Source organism: Coregonus clupeaformis, chromosome 24 (assembly GCF_020615455.1).
Source record: "Coregonus clupeaformis isolate EN_2021a chromosome 24, ASM2061545v1, whole genome shotgun sequence".
NCBI lineage: Eukaryota > Metazoa > Chordata > Actinopteri > Salmoniformes > Salmonidae > Coregonus > Coregonus clupeaformis.
The window spans coordinates 20,600,093-20,627,905 of NC_059215.1; the positions used below are offsets into that span (position 1 = coordinate 20,600,093).

General features: G+C 43.5%; 1 protein-coding gene across 1 annotated transcript in view; it reads left to right on the forward strand.

Annotated features, from left to right (window-relative positions):
• Positions 1-27,537, forward strand: part of LOC121538446 (adherens junction-associated protein 1-like) — a 78,026-nt gene extending 50,489 nt beyond the window's left edge. The window contains exons 2-6 of the mRNA XM_041846459.1: positions 604-1,379; positions 23,253-23,340; positions 23,500-23,742; positions 24,794-24,925; positions 25,995-27,537. Of these exons, the coding sequence (XP_041702393.1) occupies positions 608-1,379; positions 23,253-23,340; positions 23,500-23,742; positions 24,794-24,866 (1,176 nt within the window). The 5' untranslated portion in view covers positions 604-607 and the 3' untranslated portion in view covers positions 24,867-24,925; positions 25,995-27,537. The remainder of the gene's footprint in view (positions 1-603; positions 1,380-23,252; positions 23,341-23,499; positions 23,743-24,793; positions 24,926-25,994) is intronic.
• The last annotated feature ends 276 nt before the right edge of the window (positions 27,538-27,813 follow it).

Sequence of the window (27,813 nt, forward strand, 5' to 3'; positions counted from 1 at the left end):
CAAGATGACATTCTATGCTGAATATTATGATCAGCTAAACTAGGCCTGACCTTTTCTTTTTACAGTTAATCATGACTGGATTGAAGAAGTAAACTTGTAAAATCAAGGATAAGTTCTTGCTGCATTTGACAGCACAAAGCAGTAGGTTAAAGCCTTAATCTTTTAAAATGTATTACACTATTTATTTAGTGTCTGACCTTTGTCATTTCAGGTGCTCCATTAAACTAATTATTATCGGAGTTCAATTTGCCAGAGTTTAGTTAGTCAGAGAGCAGAACTTTGCCTGAGAGTAGAATCAGGTCAGTCTGGAATACAGATGCGGACCTACACAATGTTACATCGATATACGTTTTAGAACCGTTTCATTGTGTAGGTAACTAGACCTTCATCAACGTAACTTCTGTGATGCCAATCTCACAGTTAGAAAACACTTTGGGCTGGTTTTCTGATGTAGATTAGGCCTAAAGTGCTTTTTAGTCTAGGATTAGGCTTAATGCAAGTCTGGGAAACCAATCCTTCTTCTACAAAACTACTACTATCACTTTTGGTTTTAAATGTGCACCAACGTCAAATCTAAAATGGCCTCTCTCCTTTTCTCCCCAGTCTGATGTCTGCTCTACGGCCGGGGAGCTGTCTAGGGCGTCGGGTGTGGATCCTCCTGGCCATGACCCACCTCACCCTGGATTTCTCCCTGTGTAGCCCCCTCAGTCAGGGCCTGGGGATCAAGCTCATCCCCAAACCTGTGCCTCGCCCCCGGCCCCGCTCGGCGCCCCTCTGGGATACTCCCAACATTCTCCACTGGAGGACTGTAAGCACTCTGGCGCACCGGCTCCTCAACCCCGTCCCACTACCGGACAGCAGGGGAGGGCCAGGGCCAAAGGTCAGGGGTCAAAAGTACAGGAGACTGGCACACAAAGGACAGCCATGTAAGGAGTGCCGGTTGAAATACACATCCACCGAGGCGGGGGATTCTGCAGCGTCGGCAGCAGCGGTAGGTCTTCCCAGGGGGAGCAAAACAGACGTGGTGAGGTTGTTACGGAGGGCGAGGAGACAGCTGAAATGGGACGCTGACGACAAATCTCAGGATGGCAGGACCACGACGGTGGCCGGATATATCGACTGGGGACCCACAGGGACGGAGGACAACTTTGACGACGGTGAGGGGAAAACGGCGGCCAACTCCACGCTGTCCACCAAGGCCTTGACTACTACTGTGGCCACCACCACTACTACCACCACCACCACCACCACCACCAAGAGCCCCCAGAGGACATTCGCGGTGGTGACCACCCCGCACCCTAGGAGGCTGAGCACCACCAAGGCCAGCGTCAGTTTAGGGGAGACTGTCAAACCACCAAAGCCATACGGAGACACACCAGGTAAAACTCCTTTCCTATGTTTTCTATCATGCTATTTTGAAAGTATTTCATCTGTATTTCTATCCTGTTAAGCATTCCACTGTTAAGTAAATAATAGTCCTACTGCAAGGAGTGCAGATGGATTTGGCGTGTCAAGGCTAGTCAGGAAGACAGCAGGAGTATATCACGTTATTATACACCAATTGCTAACTGTGAGAAGCAAGATTTTGGCATGAAGTGCTGTTGTCTGGGACAGATAAGTAAAGAGTGCGTTGAATATTTGTGTAAAAGAAGTGAAATATCATTCAGTGATGTAAATGTTCTCCTTTTGACATATCTAGGGTATTGAGAGGGATGGGCCCCTCAAAATTGTTCAACTATTCAAAGCACATCTTCCCTAACCATCGGCCAATTAATATTTTAGGACACTTAATCTCTCCCCTGAACTTAAAGGAGCTGTGACTAAGAGCAAACTGTTTTATTCAACAGTTTGTGGTTTCAGAATAGGCTTCTGCCATGTTTATACCTCTGTAGATACAGTGCCTATCGTAAGTATTCACCCCCCCTTAGATTTCTTTACATTTTATTGTGGGATTAAAATGGATTTAATTGTCATTTTTTGTCAACGATCTACACAAAATACTTTAATGTCAAAGTGGATGGAAAATTCTAAATGTTTTTTAAAAAATTAGTATATCTTGAGTATTCACCCCCCTTAGTCAATACATGTTAGAAACACCTTTGGCAGCGATTACAGCTGTGAGTCTATTTAGGTAAGTCTCTGAGCTTTGCACACCTGGATTGTGCAATATTTGCACATTATTCTTTTCAAAAGTCTTCAAGCTTTGTCAACTTGGTTGTTGATGGTTGGTAGACAGCCATTTTCAAGTCTTGCCATAGATCATGAATTATTGTAACGCAACAAAATGTGAAAACAATTCAAGGGGGGTGATTTCTTATGATAGGCACTGTAGGTCTATTCGTTTATACACCCATTGTATGACTGATTTGATAAGTGTAGAATATATTGTGATTTGCAGGTAGAGCATTGTTAAATAGTTCTTACCAAATGCTTGTGGTACCATGGTATGATGAAATATATATGTAAGTTCTACACTATGTTGTAGATCATATTTAGGGCTTAAATGTTATTACCGAAAATTACTGTCCATTTGATGTACTTCTTCACAAAAGCAATGTGTGATTTTATGGTGAAGTCTCTCCATGCCGCGAACACATGAAGTTGACTGTCTATGCACATTAGATTGACCATTTCATTAAATCAACGAAGAGGCTCGGCTTCTTAAATGGACTATGTCAGGTGGCCATAAAACCAGAGTCATGTTTAACGGTGTATGACCTAGCACTATGTTAATTGACTTTTCCCAGTTAGTAGATTTACATTAATGTCAGACAATCATGTTCCCACTGCAGAGGGCAACCAAAGGGTCCACTGGAATATATTGACCACTAAACTGTACGTGTTAAAACATCTCAAGACATTGTGGTTTATGGACATTTGGCTAGATGTGGTAAATGCCAATACAGTACTATATGTACAGCAGGATGATGTCATTGAACATACAGTGCCTTCAGAAAGTATTCATACCCCTTGACTATTCCACATTTTGTTGTGTAACAGCCTGAATTCAAAATGGATTAAATATTTGTGTTTTCTCACCAATCTACACACAATACCCCATAATGACAAAGTGAAGACATGTTTTTAGAAATTTTAGCAAATGTATTGAAAATGAAATACACAAATATCATTTACATACAGTGGGGAGAACAAGTATTTGATACACTGCCGATTTTGCAGGTTTTCCTACTTACAACGCATGTAGAGGTCTGTAATTACTATCATAGGTACACTTCAACTGTAAGAGACAGAATCTAAAACAAAAATCCAGAAAATCAGATTGTATGATTTTTAAGTAATTAATTTGCATTTTATTGCATGACATAAGTATTTGATACATCAGAAAAGCATAACTTAATATTTGGTACAGAAACCTTTGTTTGCAATTACAGAGATCATACGTTTCCTGTAGGTCTTGACCAGGTTTGCACACACTGCAGCAGGGATTTTGGCCCACTCCTCCATACAGACCTTCTCCAGATCCTTCAGGTTTCGGGGCTGTCGCTGGGCAATACGGACTTTCAGCTCCCTCCAAAGATTTTCTATTGGGTTCAGGTCTTGAGACTGGCTAGGCCACTCCAGGACCTTGAGATGCTTCTTACGGAGCCACTCCTTAGTTGCCCTGGCTGTGTGTTTCAGGTCGTTGTCATGCTGGAAGACCCAGCCACGACCCATCTTCAATGCTCTTACTGAGGGAAGGAGGTTGTTGGCCAAGATCTTGCGATACATGGCCCCATCCATCCTCCCCTCAATACGGTGCAGTCGTCCTGGCCCTTTTGCAGAAAAGCATCCCCAAAGAATGATGTTTCCACCTCCATGCTTCACGGTTGGGATGGTGTTCTTGGGGTTGTACTCATCCTTCTTCTTCCTCCAAACATGGCGAGGGGAGTTTAGACCAAAAAGCTCTATTTTTGTCTCATCAGACCACATGACCTTCTCCCATTCCTTCTCTGGATCATCCAGATGGTAATTGGCAAACTTCAGACGGGCCTGGACATGCGCTGGCTTGAGCAGAGGGACCTTGCATGCACTGCAGGATTTTAATCCATGACGGCGTGGTGTGTTACTAATGGTTTTCTTTGAGACTGTGGTCCCAGCTCTCTTCAGGTCATTGACCAGGTCCTGCCGTGTAGTTCTGTGCTGATCCCTCACCTTCCTCATGATCATTGATGCCCCACGAGGTGAGATCTTGCATGGAGCCCCAGACCGAGGGTGATTGACCGTCATCTTGAACTTTTTCAATTTTCTAATAATTGCGCCAACAGTTGTTGCCTTCTCACCAAGCTGCTTGCCTATTGTCCTGTAGCCCATCCCAGCCTTGTGCAGGTCTACAATTTTATCCCTGATGTCCTTACACAGCTCTCTGGTCTTGGCCATTGTGGAGAGGTTGGAGTCTGTTTGATTGAGTGTGTGGACAGGTGTCTTTTATACAGGTAACAAGTTCAAACAGGTGCAGTTAATACAGGTAATGAGTGGAGAACAGGAGCGTTTCTTAAAGAAAAACTAACAGGTCTGTGAGAGCCGGAATTCTTACTGGTTGGTAGGTGATCAAATACTTATGTCATGCAATAAAATGCAAATTAATTACTTAAAAATCATACAATATGATTTTCTAGATTTTTGTTTTAGATTCCGTCTCTCACAGTTGAAGTGTACCTATGATAAAAATTACAGACCTCTACATGCTTTGTAAGTAGGAAAACCTGCAAAATCGGCAGTGTATCAAATACTTGTTCTCCCCACTGTAAGTATTCACACCCCTGAGTCAATACATGTTAGAATAACCTTTGGCAGCAATAACAGCTATGAGTCATTCTGAGTAAGTTTCTAAGAGCTTTGCACACCTGGATTGTACAATATTTGCACATTATTATGTTTCAAATTCTTCAAGCTCTGTCGTTGGTTGTTGATCATTGATAGAGAGCCATTAAAAACTGTAATATCTTATGTTTCACCGAGTCGTGGCTGAACGACGACATGGACAACATACAGCTAGCGGGCTATACGCTACATCGGCAGGATAGAACGGCTGACTCCGGTAAGACAAGGGGTGGCGGTCTGTGTATATTTGTAAACAACAGCTGGTGCACAAAATCAAATACTAAGGAAGTGTCAAGGTTTTGCTCGCCTGAGGTAGAGTACCTTATGATAAGCTGTAGACAACACTATTTACCAAGAGAGTTTTCATCTATATTTTTCATAGCTGTCTATTTACCACCACAAACCAATGCTGGCATTAAGATTGCACTCAATGAGCTGTATAAGGCCATAACTTAACAGGAAAACGCTCATCCAGAGGCAGCGCTCCTAGTGGCCGGGGACTTTAATGCAGGGAAACTTAAATCCGTTCTACCTAATTTCTACCAGCATGTTAAATGTGCAACCAGAGGAGAAAAAAAACACTAGACAACCTTTACTCCTCACACAGAGACGCATACAAAGCTCTCCCTCGCCCTCCATTTGGCAAATCTGACCATAACTCTATCCTCCTGATTCCTGCTTATAAGCAAAAAGTAAAGCAGGAAGCACCAGTGACTCGGTTAATAAAAAAGTGGTCAGATGATGCAGATGCTAAGCTACAGGACTGTTTTGCTAGTACAGACTGGAACATGTTCCGGGATTCTTCAGATAGCATTGAGGAGTAAACCACATCAGTCACTGGCTTCATCAATAAGTGCATCGATGACGTCATCCCCACAGTGACCGTACGTACATACCCCAACCAGAAGCCATGGATTACAGGCAATATCCGCACTGAGCTAAAGGGTAGAGCTGCCACTTTCAAGGAGCGGGACTCTAACCCGGACGCTTATAAGAAATCCCGCTATGCCCTCCGACGAACCATCAAACAGGCAAAGAGTCAATACAGGACTAAGATTGAATCGTACTACACCGGCTCTGACACTCGTCGGATGTGGCAGGGCTTGAAAACTATTACAGACTACAAAGGGAAGCACAGCCGCGAGCTGCCCAGTGACACAAGCCTACCAGACGAGCTAAATCACTTCTATGCTCGCTTCGAGGCAAGCAACACTGAAGCATGCATGAGAGCACCAGCTGTTCCGGATGACTATGCGATCACGCTCTCTGTAGCCGATATGAGTAAGACTTTTAAGCAGGTCAACATTCACAAGGCCGCAGGGCCAGACGGATTACCAGGACGTGTACTCCGAGCATGTGCTGACCAAATGGCAAGTGTCTTCAGCGACATTTTCAACATGTTCCTGACTGAGTCTGTAATACCAACATGTTTCAAGCAGACCACCATAGTCCTTGTGCCCAAGGACACTAAGATAACCTGCCTAAATAACTACCGACCCGTAGCACTGACGTCTGTAGCCATGAAGTGCTTTGAAAGGCTGGTCATGGCTCACATCAACACCATTATCCCAGAAACCGTAGACCTACTCCAATGTGCATACCACCCCAACAGATCCACAGATGATGCAATCTTTATTGCACTCCACACTGCCCTTTCCCACCTGGACAAGAGGAACACCTACGTGAGAATGCTATTCATTGACTACAGCTCAGTGTTCAACACCATATTGCCCTCAAAGCTCATCACTAAGCTAAGGATCCTGGGACTAAACACCTCCCTCTGCAACTGGATCCTGGACTTCCTGACGGCCGCCCCCAGGTGGTAAGGGTAGGTAACAACACATCTGCCACGCTGATCCTCAACACAGGGGGCCCCTCAGGGGTACGTGCTCAGTCCCCTCCTGTACTCCCTGTTCACCCATGACTGCGATGAGACAGCCTATAGGGAGGAGGTCAGGACCTGTCAGTGTGGTGACAGGATAACAACCTCTCCCTTAACGTGACCAAGACAAAGGAGATGATTGTGGACTACAGGAAAAGAAAGAGGACTGAGCACGCCCCCATTCTCATCGACAGGGCTGTAGTGGAACAGGTTGAGAGCTTCAAGTTCCTTGGTGTCCACATCACCAACGAACTATCATGGTCCAAACACACCAAGACAGTCGTGAAGAGGGCACGAGAAAGCCTATTCGCCCTCAGGAGACTGAAAAGATTTGGCATGGGTCCTCAGATCCTCAAAAAGTTATACAGCTGCACCATTGAGAGCATCCTGACTGGTTGCATCACCGCCTGGTATGGCAACTGCTCGGCCTCCGACCGCAAGGCACTACAGAGGGTAGTGCGTACGGCCCAGTACATCACTGGGGCCAAGCTTCCTGCCATCCAGGACCTCTATTCCAGGCGGTGTCAGAGGAAGGCCCTTAAAAATTGTCAAAGACTCCAGCCACCCTAGTCATATACAGTTCTCTCTGCTACCGCACGGCAAGCGGTACTGGAGCGCCAAGTCTAGGTCCAAAAGGCTTCTCAACAGCTTCTACCCCCAAGCCATAAGACTCCTGAACAGCTAATCATGGCTACCCGGACTATTTGCACCCCCACCCCATCTTTTTACGCTGCTGCTACTCTGTTAATTATTTATACATAGTCACTTTAACTCTACCCACATGTACATATTACCTCAACTACCTCAACTAGCTGGTGCCCCCGCACATACCCCCCTGTACCGGTACCCCCCTGTATATAGCCTCCCTATTGTTATTTTATTTTACTTCTGCTCTTTTTTTCTCAACAATTTTTTTGTTGTTGTTTTAATGTACTTTTTTATTAAGAAATAAATGCATTGTTGGTTAAAGGCTGTAAGTAAGCATTTCATGGTAATGTCTACACCTGTTGTATTCGGCGCATGTGGCAAATAAAATTTGATTTGATTTGATTTTCAAGTATTGCCATTGATTTTCAAGCCGATTGAAGTCAAAACTGTTACTCGGCCACTCAGGAACATTCATTGTGATCTTGGTAAGGAACTCCAGTGTATATTTAGCTTTGTGTTTTAGATTATTGTCCTGCTGAAAGATGAATTTGTCTCCCAGTGTCTGTTGGAAGCAGACTGAACCATGTTTTCCTCTAGGATTTTGCCTGTGCTTAGCTCTATTCCATTACTTTTTATCCTAAAACACTCCCTAGTCCTTGCCGATGAAAAGCATACCCATAACATGATGCAGCCACCACCATGCTTACAAATATGAAGAGTGGTACTCAGTGATATGTTGTGTTGGATTTGCCCCAAACATAACACTTTGTATTCAGGACATGAAGTTCATTTGTTTGCCACATCTTTTGCAGTTTTGATTTAGTGCCTTATTGCAAAGAGGATGCATGTTCTGGAATTTTTTCATTCAGTACAGGCTTCGCTCTTTTCTCTCTGTCATTTAGATTAGTATACCCACAGTTTTCTCCTATCACAGCCATTAAACTGTAACTGTTTTAAAGTCACCATTGGCATCCTGGTGAAATCCCTGTGTGGTTTCCTTCCTCTCCGGGAACTGAGTTACGAAGGACGCCTGTATCTTTGTAGTGACTGGGTGTATTGATACACCATCCAAAGTGTAATTAATAACTTCACCATGCTCAAAGGTATATTCAATGTCTGCTTTTTTTTATTTCCTTGCAAGGCATTGGAAAACCTCCCTGGTCTTTGTGGTTGAATCTGTGTTTGAAATTCACTGCTCGACTGAGGGACCTAACAGATAATTGTATGTGTGGGGTACAGAGATGAGGTAGTCATTCAAAAATCATGTTAAACACTATTATTGCACACAGAGGGAGTCCATGCAACTTATTATGTGACTTGTTAAGCAAATCTTTACTCCTTAACTTATCAAGGCTTGCCATAACATAGGGGTTGAATACTTATTTACTCAAGACATTTTAGCATTTCATTTGTAATTATTTTGTAAAAATCTGAGAAAATAATTCCACTTCGAAATTACGGGGTATTGTGTGTAGGCCAGTAACACAAAATATCAATTTAATCAATTTTACATTCAGGCTGTAACACAACAACATTTTGAAAACTTCAAGGGGTGTGAATACTTTCTGAAGGCACTGTATGGCATAGTGAAATGGGTAACTGCCATACTTCTACAGTAGGCTATATCTTATTTTTTTGCGTTGACCCAGTGGTATAGATCAAATCAAATCAAATCAAATTTGATTGGCCACATGCGCCGAATACAACAGGTGCAGACATTACAATGAAATGCTTACTTACAGCCCTTAACCAACAGTGCATTTATTTTTTTTATAAAAAAGTAAAATAAAACAACATCAAAAAAGTGTTGAGAAAAAAAGAGCAGAAGTAAAATAAAATAACAGTAGGGAGGCTATATATACAGGGGGGTACCGGTGCAGAGTCAATGTGCGGGGTTACCGGCTAGTTGAGGTAGTTGAAGTAATATGTACATGTGGGTAGAGTTAAAGTGACTATGCATAAATAATTAACAGAGTAGCAGCAGCGTAAAAAGATGGGGTGGGGGGCAGTGCAAATAGTCCGGGTAGCCATGATTAGCTGTTCAGGAGTCTTATGGCTTGGGGGTAGAAGCTGTTGAGAAGTCTTTTGGACCTAGACTTGACACTCCGGTACCGCTTGCCGTGCGGTAGCAGAGAGAACAGTCCTCTGACACTGCCTGGTATAGAGGTCCTGGATGGCAGGAAGCTTGGCCCCAGTGATGTACTGGGCCGTACGCACTATCCTCTGTAGTGCCTTGCGGTCGGAGGCCGAGCAGTTGCCATACCAGGCGGTGATGCAACCAGTCAGGATAATCTCGATGGTGCAGCTGTATAATTTTTTGAGGATCTGAGGACCCATGCCAAATCTTTTCAGTCTCCTGAGGGGGAATAGGCTTTGTCGTGCCCTCTTCACAACTGTCTTGGTGTGTTTGGACCATGATAGTTTGTTGGTGATGTGGACACCAAGGAATTTGAAGCTCTCAACCTGTTCCACTACAGCCCCGTCGATGAGAATAGGGGCGTACTCAGTCCTCTTTTTTTTCCTGTAGGCCACAATCATCTCCTTTGTCTTGGTCACATTGAGGGAGAGGTTGTTATCCTGGCACCACACGGCCAGGTCTCTGACCTCCTCCCTATAGGCTGTCTCATCGTTGTCGGTGATCAGGCCTACCACTGTTGTGTCGTCGGCAAACTTAATGATGGTGTTGGAGTCGTGCCTGGCCATGCAGTCATGGGTGAACAGGGAGTACAGGAGGGGACTGAGCACACACCCCTGAGGGGCCCCCGTGTTGAGGATCAGTGTGGCAGATGTGTTGTTACCTATCCTTACCACCTGGGGGCGGCCCGTCAGGAAGACCAGGATCCAGTTGCAGAGGGAGGTGTTTAGTCCCAGGATCCTTAGCTTAGTGATGAGCTTTGAGGGCACTATGGTGTTGAATGCTGAGCTGTTGTCAATGAATAGCATTCTCACGTAGGTGTTCCTCTTGTCCAGGTGGGAAAGGGCAGTGTGGAGTGCAATAGAGATTGCATCATCTGTGGATCTGTTGGGGCGGTATGCACATTGGAGTGGGTCTAGGGTTTCTGGGATAATGGTGTTGATGTGAGCCATGACCAGCCTTTCAAAGCACTTCATGGCTACAGACGTTAGTGCTACGGGTCGGTAGTCATTTAGGCAGGTTATCTTAGTGTCCTTGGGCACGGGGACTATGGTGGTCTGCTTGAAACATGTTGGTATTACAGACTCAGTCAGGGACATGTTGAAAATGTCAGTGAAGACACTTGCCAGTTGGTCAGCACATGCTCGGAGTACACGTCCTGATAATCCGTCTGGCCCTGCGGCCTTGTGAATGTTGACCTGCTTAAAAGTCTTACTCACATTGGCTACGGAGAGCGTGATCACATAGTCATCCGGAACAGCTGGTGCTCTCATACAGTTCTTGCACTTCATATGAACCCAGCCCCATCCGGACCTACTCAGCTATTTTGTCTCAGACAGTGCGGAACACGCACTCATGACTCCATTCTATGCGCACCAAAATTACAATCTGTTTGTCTGAAGTGCCTTTTGAAAGCCTAACACTGTAAGATAGTATTTTATAACTTAGCTAGCCATGTAGGCAATAGAATAAGCTTTCAAATGATGCCCACCTGACCCATAATGCAATTTATAATGGAATGTTTTTGGATTCCGTAAACAACAACAGTAATTGTGTGATGGTGGGGACGCAGGGCTGTGTTCGAAACAAAAAATACAAGTGTGCTTGCTTCAGTTCCTCAATGATAAATCTAGGAGAGCTCAAAAAAGTACCTTATAGTTGAAGGCTCTTTCCTTGAGTCATAAAAGTGCATTAACATTACTTAGGAACTGTGCACAGTTTGGAGATGTGTGTGGCCATTTGGATGCACCATTTAGACATCTCACTCAAACCCTTGTCATAGTTTTTTTCTTATCTTGCACCTACTCCAAAATGTCAATGAATATTCTTATTATGTTATTGAATGTATCCAGAGTATTTTCCGATTTCATTATTGACAAATGCTGTAAAAAGTACAGTAAATGTAAAATATGCATAAATTCAATAGTATAATGGTTGGATTCAGTCTTGTGTCAGGTGAACTGTTGTGTCCTCACCTTTGGTCTGATAATTTCCCCATAATCTCCAAAGTGTTCTCTTTCATTTACTACCATGGTCATGCATATGCATTTTATAGTTTTTCTTTTAGAAACATTTACATTTGGCCCTATCCATATAGGCCAATATCCACGAGTGTAAGGTGTTCTAAGCAATAGTCAGTTTAATTGGCTTGTTATTATTATTGTGATTTGCCCTTTCCCATTCCATATTATGGGCAATTTATAGTCAAAAGGAAATGTTTGATTTGGTATTTCAGAGAATAATGAATACCATAATGATTCAAATAGTTCCCTCAGAGCTGCCGGTAATGTGATATTTCATTTGATTATGACTACGCACACAATACATATTTATTTTTCAAAAGTATGATACGCAATAAGAGGAAATGGATAGAGACACATGCATGCAGTAATCACAGCCAAAGCCTTGTAGAAACTTTACTTGGCTTTCACAATGCATAAAATGTGTGTCTCGCACACACTCGCCTGCGGGCAAGGTATAATTACCAACTACAGACAACAGCGCTCAGTATTGCTGATGAAACAAAACCACTGTTGGAGGGGGGCAGGGGTAGGAGGGGTAGGAGGGGACAGACACTTCCCTTATTCTCTGCTATCTCCCACAGAAGGCATGTCAGGTCACTGGGAGCCTTGGGAGAAGAGAACTCACCCACCCTCAACATCCCCAGACACTAGCAGGATCTGAGGCTCGAAGCACCGGGACTGTTGTTATCTAAAAGGACCATGCTATATACATTACAGTAGGCTCAGAAAATGCGTTCTGAGCCTTCTGTAATGTATCCCCAGTACCCTACCCTGAACTTTAGTCACTTCTACCACCCGGTACTCAACCGTGCACCTTAGCGACTGCTGCCCTATGCACATAGTCATTGAACATGATTATATGATTTATTTAAGTGTCATACATCTACCGGTGCCCAGCCCACATGGGCTTACAAAACACTACAAAACAAAATAACATTTTACAACTTATACGCATACAATAATCATGGCAAGTACAGCTACCATCTAGCCACACTACACAAACAGTACATTTCTCATTATCCTCCTGGCATTGTGAACAAACTAAGCAATCTCAAACACGCCCTGTCTGAAACAAAATTCAAGCCTGCCTAGAATACTAAAGGGTTATTTCAATTTTCTTTGACAAATAAAACATGTCTTCGATTTCCCCAAGATCACACAGAAGGCAAATTCTCTCCTCTTCAGGCACACTGTTAAATCTACCCGTCTCTACAGCCAGAGGGAGGGTGCCGGATCTGAGTTGTGCACAAACTGACCTTTGACTTTTTGTTAGGTTCAGGAGGACATATGGTTCAGGGGTGTAGTTCTCTTTGATGAGAGTGCACGTTCTAAGTTTAGGTTTAAAACAAATATCAACTGCCCATTTTTCCTGGTGGATCAGAAAAAGTGTGTCCTTGATTTGGTTAACATCACATGGTAGTTTGTTCCTGAATATATACTGCAAATCATTTTCAAAAAAATGTATAACAATTCTCTGGCTCACGGATAGCTATGAGTAAGGTCCCAGTCGAACACTTTTTTTGTGATTCTGTGTTCTGGCATATTTATTTATGATGCAAAGACATACCATGTAACCTTTTTGCCTAACCACACATGGTCCCCAACCCATATCTCCACAGATGGCCAGGTTTGGAGTCCTTAAAGAGGTGTGCAAATTTGGCAAACGCCACGCCACTAATGACCTTGGAGAGCCTTGTAGAGGCATAGGCTACAATAGAGTGAGAGGCTCTTCAGGCACAGAGAGAGAGAGAAAGAGAGAAACTTTCCCCACTGGTTACCATGGCAATCTAATAATCTTGCCATTACTCTATATTGACTCTCGATAAGCTGGGTAAAAATGAATCTTCTTCCCGAGCGTTAAATCTAGACTTAAATGCTGATGCCTGGTGACAGCCATGCACAGTCGAGCCTTCTGATTTACAGAAACTTGGCCAAGAGGAGATGAAGAGTAGCCAGAATGAACAGATGCTGTTTTACTTCATGTTTCTAATGCTCAGTTTTTTCATGGCTGACATCTCCTCTGAGAGGGAAAGGTGCACTACTGGCAAGCGACCATTTTAAAAACCTTTTGTTGTTTCTGTACTGGCTAGCTGGACTCCAAAACCTTATTCATCCAAACAGGTCAGGAGATAGCAAATTGTTCCTTTACCCAATGTCAACTAGAAATATGAGGTGTTGGTGTATCTATTTTAGAATGTAATCTCTTACAGCAAATATTCACAGTGTACGTCATTTGTTTGTTTTACACAAATTCAGACAGCATAAAGAAACATCAATATCAAGTCAGATAATTGAGTGGGGAGGACATGCGAGGGATTACGGTTGAATACATCACAAAACGTTCTCTCTCTGATGTAGTCCCACTTATTGGTGGCAATCCCCTTTCTGTACTTAAAAAGTGACTGCCTTTACAAAGCATCGATTCGATGCAGAAACAGTTGTGTCAAAATTGACTACAAAGTGTAAGTAGGATACATTTGGTCATAAAGTCAGCCTCGTCTAAAAGTTTGAAACATCCGTGCGTCACAATATGTAAATTAAGTTTGGGTGTTGATTTGACGATATCCATTTTCCCACTAACATGGGGTGAACAGCTGCGGTGATTGCTCTCTATCCAATAGCATAGACAGTGAGACAGACATGCCCAGCAGCTTCGACTTTGTTTAGATCTGACAACACGTCGCACATTTTGTTACTTGAGAAATAATGCACCAAACACCTTAATTAGATGTAAAATTGCGCAACTAAAACATCCTCGGCAAAAATATAAAAACTAATTACAGATTTCTTGAGTTATCTTAGATTCATTCTGGGGATTTTGAGGAAGTGAAATAGGCTTCTCATGGGGGACAAACAACGCGGAATCGGTCAGGAAACACACCTCCAAAACTGAAATCTCGTTTTTTGTTCAGTGGCTCTTAAAACACTAAAATAAGTATTTCATAGCTAACTGTCCCCAAATGAAGTACAGGCATGCATGACAACTGCATTTCCTGGTAAGTAATAAAATCAGCGGAACTTGAGCAAGAGTCCGACCAAATCTCCTCTCCTCGACTGTCAAAGTTTGCTATCTAGAGTGATTGAATTATGCAGTGCTGCCTTTGACATTGGGAGAAAAGGTGTGTGGAATAATTGGCTCTGATGTCGCGCTCTCTCTCCTCTCTCTCGTTCTACTGTCTCTCTCTCTCTCTGTCTCTCTCTACTCTCTCTCTCTCTCTCTCTCTCTCTCTCTCTCTCTCTCTCTCTCTCTCTCTCTCTCTCTCCCTCTCTCTCTCTCTCCCTCTCTTCTTCTGTAAGTGTTTTAGATTGCTCGGTGACTCAGTGGAAATCAGGCCAGATTGACACTTTGACATCAGCGTTAATTGGCAATTGTGAGCCATCAGCAGGCTTCGACAGGAGGTTTCCCCTGCCCCATCCCTCCCTTCCCTCCCCGCTCAGGTACCACGTTTGGGAGGATGGATTGGAGAGTGGCCACGGGGGAGAGCGGAGGGGACAGGGGGGTTAAGTCTCACTGCATGTCAACCCTCACACTCTCCAGGAAGTTTAATGCATTATAAATGAGGGACAGATTCCGTACATTTGCAATGGGTGGGAGGAAGGGAGGGCTGGCTTGCTCTCCACAATGTCTCCGTTCACAAATGAGCACTGTTCACACATTTTCCATGAGCTTTAATGCTGCTAGCGGACGTAGGCTGTACGGCGGCATTAAGCCTTAATGCTAAATGGCCATTTAGAATGACTGCCTTATAGCTTCACATAACTTTGGACAGTTGAGTTCCACATATTTCTCCTTTGCTCGGCAATGGCTGGTTATGCCTTTGTTATTGAGGCAATTTTGGGAGAACAAAACCGCTCGAAGGCAGTCCCCGCACAAATGGTCTAATAACAGTTTAAAATCGATGCCCACAAGCAATTCAAATAGCCAGGCTATGAAATTGAGCGAAGGTCAAGGGTCCCCTGGGATGGGAAGTCAAGCCAATGTCCATTTATCGGGGAGAACACAGTTTCTGGTTCAAAAGTGGATGGCTTCTTTACTAAATGCACTGTTTGCTTCTGGTACCATTGACTTAACAGGTGAGCGTTTTCAGCTCGATGTCAGTGTTCCGTCTCGTTATCGAGGTTGACAGTATGTTGTTTTTTTGTTGCCGGTTAAGAGCTATAGTGCTGCTAGATTTTTATCAACTGGCTGTGGGGGTTTTCCACAGGCTTGTATCCACTACTATTTAATTAACTGGATGTGCATGCACATAGGTACTGTATATACGTATGTTAAGGTGAATGTGTTTGATAGAATATAATATCAACAAGCAGATGTAAATAGTTTATTGTTCCCCTACTGGGCTGGGCTAGGTAGTCTTTTAATAAAGGCAGATAGTGAGATTTTCTTAAAATGCCATGCTTGTCAATGGCATGTTTATCAAACTGTCAAGACCGTGAAGGTGAAAACCTAATTTATTTCTCTCCGGGAGCCTTGGTGTGGCTCAAACCCTGCTGACACAGTAGCTCTTTCTATCCCTCTCTTATTCTCTCTCTTTCCCATTCTCACTCCCCATCTCTTTGTCTGGCACTGATTCTTCCAAACAAAACCTAACCCAGCACCTCTAAAGCAAGGTGACTGCCAAAGGTGATTTTTCAGCCTCACTGCCAGAGCACAATGAGTTTGAGCTAGCAGGGCCAAATATTTCTCCCTTAAACTGGCAGTTCTGGACAGGGATAGAGAATCGTCTGGACCGTCTTCCGGTTGTGTCAGTGGAATCATTATCTGACATTATCTTTACTTGTTAATGCACTGCCATAAAATTAGGTTATAATGAGACCTAAGACTGTATTTGTATGGCTAGGGCTTCAGCCTGATTTTACAGCCCTCTAACCAATTGTACTATTATGTGTGTTTTTCCGCGTTATTTGTAATTTATTTTGTACATAATGTTTCTGCCATCGTCTCTTATAACCAAAAAGAGCTTCTGGATATCAGCACAACGATTACTCACCTCGTATTGGACGAAGATTTTTTCTTCAACGATGTGGCCGCGAAGGATATCCTACAGACACCCGACAAGGCCCAAATCCCCGTCATTCGCATGAGGAAGAGACGGAGATATCGTGGACGTAGGTCGGGGTGCCTTGTAAGGATCCGACTGCGAGCGAGTAAACTGCCTCTCCCATCAATCCTATTAGCCAATCTTCAATCATTTGAGAATGGATGGGATGACCTAAGATTACGGTTATCCTACCAACGGGGCATTAAAAACTGTAATATCTTATGTTTCACCAAGTCGTGGCTGAACGACGACATGGACAACATACAGCTAGTGGGCTATACGCTACATCGGCAGGATAGAACGGCTGACTCCGGTAAGACAAGGGGTGGCAGTCTGTGTATGTTTGTAAACAACAGCTGGTGCACAACATCAAATACTAAGGAAGTCTCAAGGTTTTGCTCGCCTGAGGTAGAGTATCTTTTATTTTTATTTATAAGCTGTAGACCACACTATTTACCAAGAGAGTTTTCATCTATATTTTTCATAGCTGTCTATTTACCACCACAAACCAATGCTGGCATTAAGATTGCACTGAATGAGCTGTATAAGGCCATAAGTCAACAGGAAAACGCTCATCCAGAGGCAGCGCTCCTAGGACTTTAATGCAGGGAAACTTAAATCCGTTCTACCTAATTTCTACCAGCATGTTAAATGTGCAACCAGAGGAAAAAAAAACTCTAGACCATCTTTACTCCACACACAGAGACGCATACAAAGCTCTCCCTTGCCCTCCATTTGGCAAATCTGACCATAACTCTATCCCCCTGATTCCTGCTTATAAGCAAAAACTAAAGCAGGAAGCACCAGTGACTCGGTAAATAAAAAAGTGGTCAGATGACGCAGATGCTAAGCTACATGACGAGCTCTGGCGCTCGTCGGATGTGGCAGGGCTTGAAAACTATTACAGACTACAAAGGGAAGCACAGCCGCGAGCTGCCCAGTGACACAAGACTTCCAGACGAGCTAAACCACTTCTATGCTCGCTTCGAGGCAAGCAACACTGAAGCATGCATGAGATCACCAGCTGTTCCGGATGACTATGTGATCACGCTCTCCATAGCCAATGTGAGTAAGACTTTTAAGCAGGTCAACATTCACAAGGCCGCAGGGCCAGACGGATTACCAGGACGTGTACTCCGAGCATGTGCTGACCAACTGGCAAGTGTCTTCACTGACATTTTCAACATGTCCCTGACTGAGTCTGTAATACCAACATGTTTCAAGCAGACCACCATAGTCCCCGTGCCCAAGGACACTAAGATAACCTGCCTAAATGACTACCGACCCGTAGCACTGACGTCTGTAGCCATGAAGTGCTTTGAAAGGCTGGTCATGGCTCACATCAACACCATTATCCCAGAAACCCTAGACCCACTCCAATGTGCATACCGCCCCAACAGATCTACAGATGATGCAATCTCTATTGCACTCCACACTGCCCTTTCCCACCTGGACAAGAGGAACACCTACGTGAGAATGCTATTCATTGACAACAGCTCAGCATTCAACACCATAGTGCCCTCAAAGCTCATCACTAAGCTAAGGATCCTGGGACTAAACACCTCCCTCTGAAACTGGATCCTGGACTTCCTGACGGGCTGCCCCCAGGTGGTAAGGGTAGGTAACAACACATCTGCCACACTGATCCTCAACACAGGCGTCCCTCAGGGGTGCGTGCTCAGTCCCCTCCTGTACTCCCTGTTCAACCATGACTGCATGGCCAGGCACGACTCCAACATCATCATTAAGTTTGCCGACGACACAACAGTGGTAGGCCTGATCACCGACAATGATGAGAAAGCCTATAGGGAGGAGGTCAGAGACCTGTCCGTGTGGTGCCAGGATAACAACCTCTCCCTCAACGTGACCAAGACAAAGGAGATGATTGTGGACTACAGGAAAAAAAGGAGGACTGAGCACACCCCCATTCTCATCGACGGGGCTGTAGTGGAACAGGTTAAGAGCTTCAAGTTCCTTGGTGTCCACATCACCAACAAACTATCGTGGTCCAAACACACCAAGACAGTCGTGAAGAGGGCACGACAAAGCCTATTCTCCCTCAGGAGACTGAAAAGATTTGGCATGGTTCCTCAGATCCTCAAGAAATTCTACAGCTGCACCATCGAGAGCATCCTGACTGGTTGCATCACCGCCTAGTATTGCAACTGCTTGGCCTCCGACCGCAAGGCACTACAGAGGGTAGCTCGTACGGCCCACTACATCACTGGGGCCAAGCTTCCTGCCATCAGGCGGTGTCAGAGGAAGGGCCTCAAAATTGTCAAAGACTCCAGCCACCCTAGTCATAGACTGTTCTCTCTGCTACCACACGGCAAGCGGTACCGGAGTGCCAAGTCTAGGTCCAAAAGACTTCTCAACAGCTACCCCCAAGCCATAAGACTCCTGAACAGCTAATCATGGCTACTCTGACTATTTGCACTGCCCCCCACCCACACCCCCCACCCCATCTTTTTACGCTGCTGCTACTCTGTTAATGATTTATGCATAGTCACTTTAATTCTAACCACATGTACATATTACTTCAACTACCTCAACTAGCCGGTGCCCCCGCACATTGACTCTGCACCGGTACCCCCCTGTATATATAGCCTCACTACTGTTATTTTATTTTACTTCTGCTCTTTTTTTCTCAACACTTTTTTTGTTGTTGTTTTATTTGACTTTTTTTTTAAAAAATAAATGCACTGTTGGTTAAGGGCTGTAAGTAAGCATTTCACTGTAATGTCTGCACCTGTTGTATTCGGCGCATGTGGCCAATAACATTTGATTTGATTTGATATGAATTTGGTTTAAGCTGGAAATCTCTGCCAGAGAAGCCTTTCATGGCGACACAAATGCAAAACGAAACAATTCTCCATGGAGATGTGGACTATCGATCAAGGTCAAGGGCAAGCAAGTTGGACAGGTGTTAATTTATTACTCCACACTTTCAACTTCAGCCTTGATGTCAGCCAGGGAGGGAGGGAGGGGAGCGAGCAAGAGCGAAAAATGCAAATGACTGCCAGATAAGTTAATGTGTCTTTGCTGCAGAGGGACTGATTGCGGTGAAGGAAGGGAGACATTCCTGAGACAGCCAGAGAAATCATTAATCCAAGGTTGACCTGGCTGCTTTGTGCCCTGCCTACAGCAGTTCGTTATCCAAGGGAATATACAGTGGGGAGAACAAGTATTTGATACACTGCCGATTTTGCAGGTTTTCCTACTTACAAAGCATGTAGAGGTCTGTAATTTTTATCATAGGTACACTTCAACTGTGAGAGATGGAATCTAAAACAAAAATCCAGAAAATCACATTGTATGATTTTTAAGTAATTAATTTGCATTTTATTGCATGACATAAGTATTTGATCACCTACCAACCAGTAAGAATTCCGGCTCTAACAGACCTGTTAGTTTTTCTTTAAGAAGCCCTCCTGTTCTCCACTCATTACCTCTATTAACTGCACCTGTTTGAACTCGTTACCTGTATAAAAGACACCTGTCCACACACTCAATCAAACAGACTCCAACCTCTCCACAATGGCCAAGACCAGAGAGCTGTGTAAGGACATCAGGGATAAAATTGTAGACCTGCACAAGGCTGGGATGGGCTATAGGACAATAGGCAAGCAGCTTGGTGAGAAGGCAACAACTGTTGGCGCAATTATTAGAAAATGGAAGAAGTTCAAGATGACGGTCAATCACCCTCGGTCTGGGGCTCCATGCAAGATCTCACCTCGTGGGGCATCAATGATCATGAGGAAGGTGAGGGATCAGCCCAGAACTACACGGCAGGACCTGGTCAATGACCTGAAGAGAGCTGGGACCACAGTCTCAAAGAAAACCATTAGTAACACACTACGCCGTCATGGATTAAAATCCTGCAGCGCACGCAAGGTCCCCCTGCTCAAGCCAGCGCATGTCCAGGCCCGTCTGAAGTTTGCCAATGACCATCTGGATGATCCAGAGGAGGAATGGGAGAAGGTCATGTGGTCTGATGAGACAAAAATAGAGCTTTTGGTCTAAACTCCACTCGCCGTGTTTGGAGGAAGAAGAAGGATGAGTACAACCCCAAGAACACCATCCCAACCGTGAAGCATGGAGGTGGAAACATCATTCTTTGGGGATGCTTTTCTGCAAAGAGGACAGGACGACTGCACCGTGTTGAGGGGAGGATGGATGGGGCCATGTATCGCGAGATCTTGGCCAACAACCTCCTTCCCTCAGTAAGAGCATTGAAGATGGGTCGTGGCTGGCTCTTCAAGCATGACAACGACCCGAAACACACAGCCAGGGCAACTAAGGAGTGGCTCCGTAAGAAGCATCTCAAGGTCCTGGAGTGGCCTAGCCAGTCTCCAGACCTGAACCCAATAGAACATCTTTGGAGGGAGCTGAAAGTCCGTATTGCCCAGCGACAGCCCATAACCTGAACGATCTGGAGAAGGTCTGTATGGAGGAGTGGGCCAAAATCCCTGCTGTTTCTGTACCAAATATTAAGTTCTGCTTTTCTGATGTATCAAATACTTATGTCATGCAATAAAATGCAAATTAATTACTTAAAAATCATGCAATGTGATTTTCTGGATTTTTGTTTTAGATTCCGTCTCTCACAGTTGAAGTGTACCTATGATAAAAATTACAGACCTCTACATGCTTTGTAAGTAGGAAAACCTGCAAAATCGGCAGTGTATCAAATACTTGTTCTCCCCACTGTATATGCACAGTAAGGGAGCTAGCAGTCACTGTGAGCGCTGGCACCATCGTTTTACAATGACTGAGTGGCAGCTCCTTTTGAGCTATCCCGAAGACAAACTGGCCTGGATCAGCAGACAATCAGCTGGCTGATGAGGGTTTGGATGTGTGGGCCCGCAAGGACGTTTTCATCATGAAGAACTTGGCGTTCTGCTGCGTGTGGCCCACTCACTGCTGGTGAATTGTCGTCGTCCCCCCTTCCCAACCCCCCACCACCTCATCATACTGTATGTCTGCCATTGAGAGAAATCCGTGGTGCTGACATGCTCTGCATTTGTGTCTGCAGATGACCACATTCCTCCAAAACGGAGGGATCAGCACCTTGCAGGGTTCTCCAGGGTTTAAGTATGATTCGAACCAGCGAAACATCTGGAAGTCAGCATCTGTTTTTCGGCATTATGCAAAAGCAAGGCTGCGATTGGTGGATAGAGACTCAGGGATGGAGGTTTGTGTCACAATAAGCAGAGAGGGGGCACCACTGTGAACCATGTAACATGCCCTGTAGAAATGTGCAAATGTTTTTGTTTGTTCTTATTAGCGCCTTGGTACACATTAATTGATAATGTGGCTGTTACAGGATCCTAGGCTTATTGTATTTTTTACAAAAAGTTTTGTCCTCCAGAACAGGGTTTCCAAAACTCAGTCCTGGGGGCCCCCATGGGTGCTCGTTTTGATATTTGTCCTAGCACTACACAGCTGATTCAAATAACCCACTCATCATCAAGCTTTGATGATTTTAATCAGTGCTAGGGCAAAACCCAAATCGTGCACCCAGTGGGGGCCCCAGGACCGAGTTTGGGAAACCCTGCTCCAGAAAGTAGTCTCTTACAACTTTCTCCCACTGAGCTTTGTCGATAGCACCAGCTAAGTATGCCAGCAATGTTGTTGAGAGCTGTAGCAACACTTTTGCATGACTATATATATTTTTTAAATGCTGTAAAAAATATGATCTATTGTATATACTGACCAGGGAAGCCCCCATTTTGTTATAGACAGAAGCCTGTAACATGACAGACTAATCGGCATGTCCAGCCCCTCAATTATATCAGCCAATCATGGAAGGATCCTGTATTTCGCCTTATATAGCTCAGTGCTTTCTCCTAGGCTAAACTAGGGTCATAATTGAAATGTGTTATTTATATTTACAGATCACATACGAGTTTGTTATTAAGGCACTTGAAAGTTCACATGTTCAAGTAGGCATTTCAAACAGGCCTCCTGTAAAGTAGGAACTAACGTCAAATGCCCAGCTTGAGGAATTTAGACACGTATACAGACTTCATTATTCAAAACATTACCTTTACATTTGTGGTGAGGAAAACAAAATGTAACATGGCCCATTGGTTTCCATTCATTTTGGTCCAATGAGGCTAATGCAAGCCAGAGGCTGTTGGAACATAGCTAACACAAAATATGAACTTAAAAACTGTCTGGGTTCATCAAAAACAGCTTAGGCATGGATAACATGTATATTTGTATTTGAACTGAACTATAGGTTATTTTGAGGTAAAGACTTTGAGATTAAGTTTTGACAAGTGAAAAGTATTAGTGCTTTGAATTCACTAATAGGGAATCAGGGAAGTGTTAAGAAACTCAAAGGGAGTTTAAGGGTCACACCAGTTCAGGAGAAGTTGTAAAAGTGTTGTACAAAAACAGATAACTAATCTAATATGTGGGTGGTTGGCTTTGATTTAATAATTTATAGTTCTGTTAAATAATGAAGTGTATATGATGATATTTTCATCAATACCTTAAGTAAATCTCTTCACAGATATCTTCCTCTGACCTTGAGTAGATTGCCCTTGGTGCTATGTGGAGCACATATGCTTATTCAAAAACATCCTTAAAATGTTACTAGTTTTCTGTAACATGGCAAATTACTACCGGCCTTTGAAACAGTTCCCTTCATAACTAAGCGCTTCTTTGTGTTTTGTGTCCTCCTTTCTTTGCAGGACTGGCAGTTCACCAGATTATTACAATCACTGTGTCTCTCATTATGGTCATCGCAGCCTTGATAACTACACTTGTCCTTAAAAACTGGTAGGAAAGATTCCTTTACTTTGCAATTACTTCCTGACACACACACACAACACATCGCTTTTGAAAGTGGCAATTAAACTTTTACCAGAGCCACTCATCCACAGTGGTACAAGGTATGATTTTATGTTTGTTTCTTGTCTTTGGTACGTGTTTTTGTAGCTGTGTACAGTCGGGGAATGGCCGTCACAGTAGCCATCAGCGGAAGATTCACCAGCAGGAGGAGAGCTGTCAGAACCTGACCGACTTCACCCCTGCCCGCGTGCCCAATAAGGTGGACATCTTCACCGCCTACAACGACAGCCTGCAGTGCTCGCACGAGTGTGTGCGCACCGCCGTGCCCGTCTACACGGACGAGATGATCCAGCAGACCCCTATATACAAGACCACCTACAACGGAAATAGGTACGCCAGCTTTAAATCGCTCTCAGCGCTAGGTTTCTGGGTCAGTTTGATCACTGCTTGTGTAAGTGCTTTCCTCTCACTTTTGGGTTAGTTATTATGAGCAGTGTTGGGGTCGTTACTCAAAAAAGGTAATATATTACCAATTACTCGTTACTTCTTTCAAACAACAACACATTACTTATTACTCCCTGTGAAAAGTAATTAATTACACTCGTTATATTACTTTTGCGTTACCCCCCAAAACGTTGCGCGTCCTCACGCAATGTCAAAGTTACAGTAGGCCTATACACAAACACAAGTAGCCTAATAATGAGCGACACAAAAAAAGAGGCGGATTCTACCGCGGATAAGGGCAGCATTTCCTGTGCTACAAGCTTGTTTAGCTCTCACAGCCTGTCCTCCAGAACGATTCAAATCAAGCCTTGATTGTTTGGATGAGGTAGGCCTACAGTCATCTTCAGCAGTAGCGGTCAGGCCTTGGGGGTCTTTCGCTTCGAGTTTTGTCTTGGCGTGTTGCTTTTGAAGGTGCTTCAAGAGATTGGAGGTTGTGTTTCTAGCAGTGTAGAGGTGTTTCTCTCCTGGGCACAGTTTACATTTTACAGTTATATTGTTGTCATTTTGTCATCCTACCAAATCAAAGTAATGGGAGTACTTCCACGCTGAGAAACAATGTTTTAAACGCTTCTGCAATTTTTCAACTAACACGGTCAGTAGTAGGGCGTGCGTGCTTAAACAGGAACTTGGTGAGAGGACGATAGAATAATCATCACAAATAATAACTTTAATAGGAAGGGAATGATAACAAAAGTAACACAGTAATAATGACCTACTGTATCTTTGATCAATAACTGTAATATTGTTTCTCAAATTAGAACAGTACTCCGTTAAGTTTCTCCTGGTAAAATCACGTATTTGGGAAAAAGTCCTGGCCCTAAATGGCGTAAATCCCCTTTTTGTAAGTGGTATTGTTTTCCTTGCGAAATACCTCTATAACAGTGTCTCCTGGACGCAGGTTCTCACTATCTTTGTGTCTCCATCCTTTGTCCTACAGACCTTCTCCCATTGAAAGGCAGCTGATTCCTGTGGCCTTTGTGTCAGAGAAGTGGTTCGAGATCTCCTGCTGACTAACTGAAGGCTTTTTTACATCACATGGATGGAACAGACTTCCTGAATTTATGCTCTGGTGGGTACTATGCCACTTTCCCCCCTGCAAATCCTTTCCTGAGCCTTCCCCACCTTGATCCCTGTGGTGATAGTGTCCCAGTTTGGGAATAGAAGGGAAATGGCTTATGGTTGTTATTTCGGCGAGGATTTTTCACAAACTGCCCGGAAAAATGTAATTTAACGGCAAGATCACTAAAGGTCATTCATTAGCCATTATAATACAATTATGTTTGATTCATGCCCTTCGACAACCTAACCTTTATGAAAAATATTACGCATTTATGGGGTTGTGGCCCTCATTCATGCGGCCAGTGAAATATTGTTTCAATGTTTTGTTATGGGAAAGAGCCACTTTCACTTGACTTTCCTGCATTTTTTATGCATTGCCGATTAGCTGGACTGCCTCCATTTGAAATTCCAAGCGTGAAAGTTAAACACATGCTCTGGCCCAGTGTGTGGCTAAAAGCCCAGGGGGCCACACGTCTGTTATTGACCCAGATTTGAAAAGGAATAGAACGCCTGCAGGAACATTAGCTGGAGTAAGAGGTCCAAGACCATCGTCTGTACGGACATTGGTCTCAGTCAGAGAAAGAACTAAAACGCCCCAGTTCTTCCTTCCAGCACTGCAGTCTTAAAGACCATGGAGAGCCATGGTAGTTAGATGGGCATAAACAGTGTAATTGCAGTGTAGGTGCACATTGTGACATGGTACTTACAACTGGCAGTTATGGCACATACTGTAGGCTCCCGAGTGGCGCAGCGGTCTAAAGCACTGCATCTCAGTGCTTGAGGCGTCACTACAGACCACCTGGTTCGATTCCAGGCTGTATCACAACCAGCCGTGATTGGGAGTCCCATAGGGCAGCGCACAATTGGCCCAGCGTTGTCCGGGTTTGGCCGGTGTAGGCCGTCATTGTAAATAAGAATTTGTTCTTAACTGACTTGCCTAGTTTAAAAAAATATATGTAAAAAATTAATGTGTTCAATGTTGAGTTTGACACATGCTTATTTTGCTTTAACTATTGCTATTGGTTTTCTACAGCTCTTCTGACAATTTAATTTACTAATGTCTTGATTTTTCTCCACAGGATCCTTTGGTAAACTTTTCCAACCAAGAGAAAGAAGCGACTCAAACGAAGGCCAATTTTGTAAAGTAGTGGGAACTCTCTCTCTGGACACAGATTAAGATATTTATTTTTCTATAAATGATGACAAACCAAGCAGCCATACCGCTGCCACTCCAAACTATTTTCCAGAGACCTGTGTTCATTTAGATATCTAGTTAGAGTTAATATATAACTATATTACTGGATGTGCCGGAGAAGACCATCTACGTCAGCGTCACCTTGAAGAGGACTAGGTTTCTTGGAGAGCTAGGAGACTTGGAGGAGCTGCTCTCAATGGAAAAAGCTGAGCTGTATTACTGAACAATGTGCCAATTACGCCACTATGTGCCATAATCTGTACAGAAGGAACTTTAGACAACAATTCATGGACAATATTAACCCTGTATCAACCTAACTCCATCTTTTTTTAAAGAAAAGTGAGAGAAAAAAAAATGTTTAAAAGTATTTGAATATGTTTTCTGAAATAGTTGTAAGAATTGTGTTCCAAAGTCCAAAAAATATTTATAATATGAAGCACTATTCATTGAGGGCAAGTGGGGAAAGAAAAGAAAACAGTACATGCTTTAGTCAACACCTACATTTAATGCATTGTTACTATGTCCCATTTTAAAACCAGAGTAGTCTGTCTATTTTTATACACGAAAAGAGGTCAGTCACAACCCAAACAGTGCAGTTCCCATGCCACATGATGTTTGGACAGCGGAACACCATTAACAGTCCAATCAGAGATTGAAGCAAAGGGAATTCAAAACACTCATCGAATCCAAGCCCAGATTAATTACCCTTTCGGAATGTCCTTTTTCTCAGAGGTTTTTTATTATGCTTACTACACAATGGTTGTCGAACATTGCATGCCATATGTCCTGTTGTGTTCAGTTCTATCTGAATCAGGGTAGCTAAGGCAAACAGAGAGGATTAGCAGTGTGTTTACATATATACTGCCTCAGGTCAGTGTCCAATACACAAGTCTTCATTCAATTTTCCATCCCAAGCATTATTCACAAGGGATAAGACATTATATGTTACTATGAGTGGTGGTAGGATATGAGCGGTACCGCACAAGGGTGGAATTTAGAATTAACTTGTAAGAATATAATTATTCTAACTCTGCAATTACAGTAAGTGAGAAATATTGAATATCTCCTCTCAACTATATATACATTTTCAGTGTTTACCTACTGTGTCTCATAGTCTAATTGCAAAAATAATAATAATTAGTCTTAAAACAACCAAGGGTCAGATTTATCAAACAATGCTTCTAAGGCCACTAATAAGTGTCATTTGTGTGTATTATTGGGGGAATAATAATACCTTTTAGTGTTGCATTTATCAAGCCCATGCTAATTGGAATTATCATATTATCATCAAACACCTTTACAAATGGTGCCCTGTGTGAGAAGTATTTACAATCGGAAGTAGTCTTTTCTATACCATAATCTCAGAAATGCATGCAAATCAAGAAATGGAAATGAACAGAACATCTGAATAAAAATGGTAAAGTATCCCTCCAAATTAGGTCCAAATTAGCTGTATATCTTGTGCTGTGAATGCAAACACAACCATATATAACAATGTTCCTCCCTAAAGCTCACTTATATGAAGGAATACACTCCCTCTTTCATGTCAAGTGCAGTACAGTGAAAAACAGGCATGTTCTTTCCTGGTTCCTGAGGGTTGCTGATGGATGCGAATTTGCGGAATATCAGCCTCGTCAAAACCTCCAGCATCATCAATGAGATGCGGAACTAGGGGGATTAGGAGCAGCCAATCGGAATCGAGA